Source organism: Ailuropoda melanoleuca, chromosome 1 (assembly GCF_002007445.2).
Source record: "Ailuropoda melanoleuca isolate Jingjing chromosome 1, ASM200744v2, whole genome shotgun sequence".
In the NCBI taxonomy this organism is placed as follows: Eukaryota; Metazoa; Chordata; class Mammalia; order Carnivora; family Ursidae; genus Ailuropoda; species Ailuropoda melanoleuca.
In genome coordinates this window covers 109166880-109174780 of record NC_048218.1, presented here as the reverse complement: position 1 = coordinate 109174780, position 7901 = coordinate 109166880, and the positions used below count along the sequence as shown (strand labels likewise).

Here is a 7901-nt window from a genome sequence, read left to right as displayed (position 1 = left end):
CTGCCTCCTGTTCACATCTGGTCTGTTCCACCCCAGCCCCCAGGCTCTCTGACATCCTGAACACGGTGAGGAGGGGCTCAGGGGCCCCGGAAGCCCAGGGCCCCCCACCCTGCCTATCTCCAGCTCTCCCAGGCCCCCCGCCCACCCTGTGTAAGTAGCACCTTGAGTGGCCCCCTGGCTGCTCCTTGGGGGCTCACAGGGGTGTGGAGACCCCCAGCTGTGGTACACTGCCCCCTCACTCTGGGAAGGGGCCAGCTTGGGGGGTGCAGGAAGGGGAGCACAGGGAATTCCACAGGAAAGTGTCACTTGGCCTCAGAAAATGAGTTTGTGGCTAAGGACGGGCGTGTGTGACTGTGTGTGTAGGAAAGAATCAGAAACAGTCGGGGTGAACGAGAGCCTCACACCTGTGATCTGTGGGCCCATGTGACGCAGACAGTGTCGGATTCAGGGGCCCAGGGCGAGGGGGGTGAGGGGGTGAGGGGCCGGCGCTGGGCCGGGGCCCCTCCCCAGGCAGGGAGGGAGGAGCTGGTTGCTCCAGCCCGTCTGCCGACTGCCACCAGGATCACTTACAGGGATGGGTGACACCCCAGGGCCACGGCCCCCTCCCACCTGCCGGGAGACACCGGGCAGGGAGGTGCTGTCGGATGAGAGGCTGCGGGCCAGGGGCTGGGCATGGCTGGGGAGTGGCTGGGTGAGTGCCGGGCCTGGGGGCCAGGGCAGGGAGGAGGGGGAGCGAAGCATGGTAGCAGTGGGGGGCTCTGCAGTGGGGGGGGCACAGGGGCTGGCGGCAAGCTGAAACCACCCCAGCGGCCGCGAGGACATGGGGCAGCCTCTGGAGAGCAGTGGCTCCCCCCAGAAGCACTCTGTACTTGGCCAGAGGGGCAAGGGCAGGTGCGGGTTCCTAGGCCGGCTTGGCCGGGGGTCTTGTGGTGAGGGAGAGGGGGCCGGGCTGGGGCAGGAGCGCAGCAGAGCCTGGGGGAGGGGTCGGCAGCCTCCGTGTCCCCATCTCCCTGGCCCCTCATGGCCCCGGTTTCACAGATGCAGAAGCGGAGGCTGGATATGTGGAGAGGTTCCCCCAGGGGGGCCGCCCACCACAGGACACCCCCCTGCCAGGGCTTCGAGCTGCCCTTGGAGTCTATGTAGCAGGCCAAGTTGGGGCCTCTGAGGACAGGGCATGCTGTCAGCGCTGAGCACCCCACACTGACCCTGGGGGTCTGCCCTGAACTAAACTATGGAGGTGGGGGCCACAAAAAGGGGCCCTGAACAGGACTGAGGGGAGGCGCGTGGGGAGGCCTGGAGCGGCAGGTATGGCAGGACTGGTGGGGGAGGGGGTGAGCACTAGGGGGCCTGAGGCCCCCCAGGGACCTGCGTCCTTGCTCCAGCCTGTGACCCCCCAAGTCCCCAGCACTGCCGAGGCTTCGAGCACTGGGGGGTCTGCAGGTGAAGGACAGGGTTGGAGTCAGCCCCGAGAGGGGACTTGCACAGAGCTGTCCGGTTGTGACCTGGCTCTCCAGACTCGCGCCTGTGGGTGTCAGAGCCAGGGTGCCCCCATCTCCACCTCCGGGGCCAGGGTCCGCCTCGCCCAGCACTGAGGCACAGGCGGCAGGGGGCTGTCCTCGGGGTGGGTCAGGGTGATGTGCCTGCCAGCTGTCTTCACGTATAAATGGGGTCGGCGCCCACGGCCCAGGCCGCGTTCCCATAATCAGGGATTACACTCAATCCAGGCTGATCCTGCGTAGTGGCCCGCCTGGGGTGGCTGGGGGCTCCCACTGCCCCTGCAGCTGCCAAGGGACACGAATTAGGGCCAGCCTGGGGTCACTGGGGTCCCCCCAGACCCTCTGCCAGCAGCCTGGCCTCCTGGCCTGTTAGCTTGTCCCGAGAGAGGGAGTGTCGGGGCTCCTGTCCACCTCTGGGAGCCCCCCCACGCCGGACCGTTGCCCACACACCTCAGCTCTGTCTGCGGAGCTGCCTGGGGGGGGGTCCCCAGCTCATGGCTTCACCTCCCAGGGAGCCCCTCACACAGTGCGCCCCTGGGGGAGGCAGGGCTGCCACGCAGGGCAGGGGTAGGTCTGGGCAGCAGCCCCACTGCCACCTCACCTTGCTTGTCTGCAGAATGGGTGTGACGTTGGTTCCCAAACCCCAGGCTCCGCGATGAGTGCTGTGACCCTGACTCCCTCCTGTTGACTTTATACTCTCATTTTGTATTACAAGTGGCTTAAAAACACTCCACACGACTTCACTAAGCGGAAGATCATGTTGACTTACCACAGTATGGGACGTGAGACAGAGGACATGTCAGTGCGTTCTGGTCGCAGGGCTATTGGCTGAGGGCTCCCGTGGGGTGCTGGTGTGAAGAAGGGTGGCCAGTGTCCGGTGTCGGACACACAGGCGCTACTCACCCTCACACAGGCGGGTGGGGGGCCTGGCTTGGGGATGGCCGGGGAAAAGCTGGGGTGCTGTGGTGACAGGGACCTGGGAGGGCAGACGAGCATCCCCGAAGCAGAAATGCTCAGGCAGAGGGCAGAGAGGTGGGCAGGCTGCCGGGAGACCACGCACCGGTGACGCAGAGGGACCCAGAACATCCAACGTTGTCCTGCCCCAGGTCCCAAGACTGAGAACGGAGAACGGTGGGTGTAGGGACAGGGCTCTGCAGCTGGATACGGACGGAGTGGGGGTCTGCAGGTGGGATCACGAGCCTGAAGCCCACCGTGCTGGAGGCCAGCTTCCAGGGCTGACCAGACAGCTGGGGCCCGGGCTTGCACAGACAGCCCAGAGCCCAAACCCTGGCACAGTCCAGACACAGAGTTCGGTGAGAAATGGAAACGGGACCTTCGCACGAGCGCAGCTGGGGGCAGAGGGAGGGTTTTCCAAGATAGGAGAAACTCGCTAGTCAGTGCACACACGATCTCCACATGCAAACACACCCCTGCCCTCCCCCATGACACCAGCACACACATGCACACACGTGCACCCAAGCCCTCAGGTGTCGCGGAGCTCACTGTCCAGACCCTTGCGGCACACAAGGCCCGCCTGGGCTCCCGTGCAGCACGTGGCACCCACCTTTCAGGCGGGCATCCGCGGGGGTTGGGGGGGATACGCAGACAGCCGAGGGTGCCGGCAGCGGCAGGGAGGAGGCACGGGCAGCCTTATGCCAGGGCTGTGGGCAAATGCTTCAAAATGCGGAGTGCACCCTTTGGAGACCCTGCCACTGTGCTCTGGGACTTGAGCCCACACATCAGCTCACGCATGTGCTGTTCCCAGTGGCACTGGTGGCTGGAGTGAGGACAAGATGGCCAGCTGCAGGGGAGCCACTAGGGAGCCAGGCTGCTGGCAGTGCGGTGAGCCGGGAGGGAGCCTGTGGGGAGGAGCCCCTGGGATCCTGCCTTCCCTGCACTGGCTGGGGTGAGGCTTACCGTCAGCGCGCTGTGGCTAGGAGATCACTGGGATCCGTGAGGGCGCACACCTGATGTGTGTGTGCGCTCAGGGTGTATACATCTGCGTGGAAGCGGTTAAGCACCCACCTGAGGACAGCCCTTCCCTGGGGAGGGGGAGTAAAGCACGAGATTTAGGGGAATACGGGCATTCACTACTGTAAGGGTTTGTCTATAAAAAAGTCTCAGCAGCCATGCAAGTGATCCAGGTTTGAATTCTCAGGGTGTGGGGCTGTTATTCTCTGAAATAAGTCGTGATTAAAGAGACAACGGGGACCCTAGGCCAGCACCCTGGGGCCAGGCCTGTCCCGGTGCAGAGGCCAAGTGGGCAGGAGCCCAGAGCCCTGGGACGGAGGGTGCAAGGTGGGTTGGTGACACCGGGGGGCTGGCCCCCCGGGCCCAGGCTCACACAGGTGGAGACTGGAGCAGGTGGGAGGCTAGCTGGCTGTCTGTGGGCTTCCGGGAAGAGAGCCACAGACTCCGTGTCCCCCTCCTTGGGCCCCCCGGGCCCTACTCCCTGGCTTCCCAGTCTACACCCTCCAGACCCGGTCCCCTCCCTGCCTCACAGCTGGCCCTTACTAGATGTTCCTAAAGAGGTGCTGGATTCAGGAAGGGCTTGCGAGCCTAGTCCAGCTGGGCAGGAGCCAGGAGGGCCGGTCCCAGGGGGCATGGCTGGAGGGACTGGGGGCCACACAGGGTGGGTCATGCTGGGCTTCGCTTCCCCTTTCTGCATTCTCCGGACACGGTGTTTCTATCACACGGAGACACGGAGACCTTCTATGTAAGACACATAGGACCTGGTGGACTTGGAAATGTGGGGGCTGTGGGTGACCTTGGACCGATTGCGTGCGGGTCTCTTCTGGGGAGGAGAGGTGGGTGGGGGCTGGGGATGCTCTGTCCTAGGCCCTCCGCAGGGCTACTTGGGGTGGTCCTCAGTCACTGGGCGGCTGTGTCCCCGCAGCGCGGAAGCAAGAGGTCATCAAGATCACGGAGCAGCTCATCGAGGCCGTCAACAACGGGGACTTCGAGGCCTATGCGTGAGCCGGGCATCTGGGCTGGGTCCTGAGAGCTCTGGGGTGGGCTGTGGGGGCTTCTCTGCGGTGAAGGGAGGGATGGGCCGTGGCAGGGGCCTCTCCTCACCTGGGTCTGCCCCCCCAGGAAAATCTGTGACCCAGGCCTGACCTCGTTCGAGCCTGAAGCTCTGGGCAATTTGGTCGAAGGGATGGACTTCCACAGATTCTACTTCGAGAACCGTGAGTGAGGGGCCAGCCCCCGACAGCAGCACAGGGCTCCCTGACCTCCAGGTGGCCTGTCCTGCCCTTCTGCCCAGTGCTTTCCCCGGAGAGGAGACGGGCCACTTGCGCCCCAACAGCAGGACAGGGATCCCCGACCTCCAGACAGCCTGTCCTGGAGGGGGGCCGTGTGCTCCAGGGGGAGGAGGCAGGCCATGCACCCCCCCCCATGACAGCCACTGCAGCGCAGGGCTCCTCTGACCTTCAGGCGACCTTCCTGCCCCTCCCCCTCCCCGTGCTCTCCCGAGGTTCCTCGGGGCGCCCTGCAAGCCCCCGCCTCTGCCCCTGCCCGCAGTGCTCGCCAAGAACAGCAAGCCCATCCACACGACCATCCTGAACCCGCATGTGCACGTCATCGGGGAGGACGCCGCGTGCATCGCCTACATCCGCCTGACGCAGTACATCGATGGGCAGGGCCGGCCCCGCACCAGCCAGTCCGAGGAGACGCGCGTGTGGCACCGCCGCGACGGCAAGTGGCAGAACGTGCATTTCCACTGCTCGGGCGCGCCCGTGGCCCCGCTGCAGTGAAGGTGGGTGCTGGCGCAGACCCTTCCCCTGGGTGGGGGTGTGCGGGGGGCGTCGGAGCAGAGCTGCCCCCGACTATAAGCAGGCAGCATCCCATCCCCGCCTTCCCCCTCCTCCTGGGGCGCTGGCAGACGAGAGCTGACCCCCGCCCTCACCCCTTGCAGAGCTGCGGCTGGCTTCGCGGGACAGACTCGGTGTTTGGAGCCCGGCCGCCCTCCCGCGGCCTGCCTGTCGCATGTTTGTGTCTGCCTCGTTCCTCCCCTGGTGCCTGTGTCTGCAGAAAACCAAGACCGGATGTGATTTCTTTTTAACAACAAGATGACAACCACCACAAAAAAAAAATTGATGTTGGATGAAACAGGAGAAAAAAACAAAGGAAAAAGCTGTAAAAATCACTGGCATTTGTGGGGCTTCGAACCGACGGGCACTCCCCACCCACGCCCCATGTGTCTGTCCGCTCCTGGCCCCTTGGGGACCAGTGGGGCAGTGACCTTGTCCACAGGGGCCGGGCCGAGGAACGGTGTTTGTTAGGTGGCGCTCCCCCCCCAGGCGTCTGCATCCCCCCGCCGTGCATGGCTGCCGTCAGGAGTGTCGGCCACCTGGGGCCAGGGGGACCTGAGCACGGCTGTTCCCCTCCCTTCCTCTCATGCCCCCAGCATGGATGAGCAGTGCAGAGGCTGGGCCGGCCCCCGGGGGCCCGATGAGCCATCTGAGAAGCCCCTGTGGGCCCAGGGCTCCCGCTCTGGTTCCTCCAGGGCCAGGGAGGTGCAGACCTCACGCCTGGCAGGAGACTGGCTGAGAGGACACTGTTGGCGACAGCCCCGTCGGGAGGGGAACCCTTGGACCGGCCTCCCTCCTGTTCGGGGTGCCTCCCCTTCTGCCCACCTCCCCCCTCACCGGGCCGGTGTGGCCACAGAGGGGCTCTGGGCTTGATCAAGACGCAGTAAGGGGAGAGGGGTCAGAAGGCGGGTGAGTGGTGCCCCGGGCTCCCAGGCTGGGGTGGGTATGGCAGGTGTTTGCGGATAGTGCTTTTGAAGTCTAGGCCCGGAGCAGAGGGAGGAAGGGCTACCCTGGGCCTGAGGGGCAGGGCACCGTGGGCCCCCTGCCAGGCCTCTCCAGGCTGCAGTCTGTGACAGGGACCCCAGGATAAGGAGAAGACGGGCTGGGTCCATCGTGAGGTCCCCTGCGTGCTGGTGGGCACCGTGGTGAGGCTCGGGGATGGGCCCCGTGGTCAGATGGCAGCAGAGACCACCAGGGCAGCTGGCCAGGTGGGTTGGTCAGGGGCTGTGATCGCAGAGGTGCGGGACCCTGCCGCCCCAACACCTGCCCCTTAATTCACATTTTCAACAAGGATTTTCTTTATCTTCCCCCACAAATCAAGCCAAGGGAGGGGCACAGAGTGGGGAACGGGACACAGGATGCTGGTCTCCATGGGGACTTGTCCATCAGCAGACACTCAGAATGGACACTCACCTGCCCGTCCACGGCTGTGCTCAGGACAGCTGTCCCCACCCATGGACACAGGGTAAACATCCGCCAGGCTCCCTGGGCCACAGGCAGCGGCAGGGCTCACCGTGGACAGCGTGTGTGGCCCGGCCACCCTCACCTCCGGGGGCCTCCTCCCCTCCTCCCCTCACCTCTTATCTCCACGGAGCTGCCTGTCTGGGATAATTTGGGGATTTTTTCTGGGGGATAGTTCTTTTGCATGACCCCTCTCGAGCAGGCCACACCTGCTTCTCTAGCTAGACGTCGGAGGTGTGGCCACTCTGCAGAGGGCCGGCTGCCCGCAGTGCTGGCCGGCCCCCGCCCCCCTTCTCTCTTTTTGCTGAGTTCCATTCTTTTCTTTCTGAGCCTTGTAAGTGTAAAAAATCATTATTTTGTTCTGTCTCGGGAAACTGCAAATAAAAGAAAAACAGGACAAACGGCTTAACGTGCAGCTGGGGGCTTTATGCCAGGGCCCCGCCAAGCCCCAGCCCCCACCCCCACCCCAGCCAATGCCCCACTGCACAGCCCCTCTGCCACCGCGGGCCACTGCTGCACCCGATGCCCCTCCCCACCCCACCACCTCTGTCGGCCCTGGATGCTGGAACCAAAGCCTGCTGTGAGCCCTGACACCACCCCTCTTCCGTGGCCTCTCAGGAGGAGGCCAGAGGGCGGTTCTGTGTGGGAAGAGCCTGGGACCAAGCCCTGAACGTCTCTCTGTGCATCCATTCCACGTGTGTGTGGCTGGGTTGTGTGGAGAGACAGCACACAGGCCAGCAGGCTCGTCACACAGCCATGTCCGGCACAGGAAGAAAGTGGCTGCTGGGAGACAGAGATGGTGTGGCCAAGGACAGTGGGGACTGGCAGGGGTTCCCCCAGGAGGACCAAACTACAGGGGCCCAGAGCAGAGATCTGAGGCATGGAGGGCAATGAGGGCCTTCCTTCTTTCCCCTTCCCTGGGACTGCCCCGCCCCCGCTGTCATCCATCCCACTGTCATCCATGCCCCGGCCTGTCCCTCAGCAGCTGCCCACTGCACCGCTGCAGCATGGGGACACTAAGCCACCTAGGGCCTCCCTCCGAATGCCAGCTGCCCTTGGCCTGTGCCAGCTGACTTAGCATTGAGTTCATGGCTGCAGGACAGCGTGGCCCCAGAGCTGTCTGGACGCGCGG

General features: G+C 64.6%; 1 protein-coding gene across 1 annotated transcript in view; it reads left to right on the top strand.

Annotated features, from left to right (window-relative positions):
* Positions 1 to 7048, top strand: part of CAMK2B (calcium/calmodulin dependent protein kinase II beta) — a 31711-nt gene extending 24663 nt beyond the window's left edge. Inside the window, exons 15-19 of the mRNA XM_034664942.1 lie at positions 37 to 150; positions 4393 to 4468; positions 4590 to 4684; positions 5019 to 5253; positions 5413 to 7048. Of these exons, the coding sequence (XP_034520833.1) occupies positions 37 to 150; positions 4393 to 4468; positions 4590 to 4684; positions 5019 to 5251 (518 nt within the window). The 3' untranslated portion in view covers positions 5252 to 5253; positions 5413 to 7048. The remainder of the gene's footprint in view (positions 1 to 36; positions 151 to 4392; positions 4469 to 4589; positions 4685 to 5018; positions 5254 to 5412) is intronic.
* The last annotated feature ends 853 nt before the right edge of the window (positions 7049 to 7901 follow it).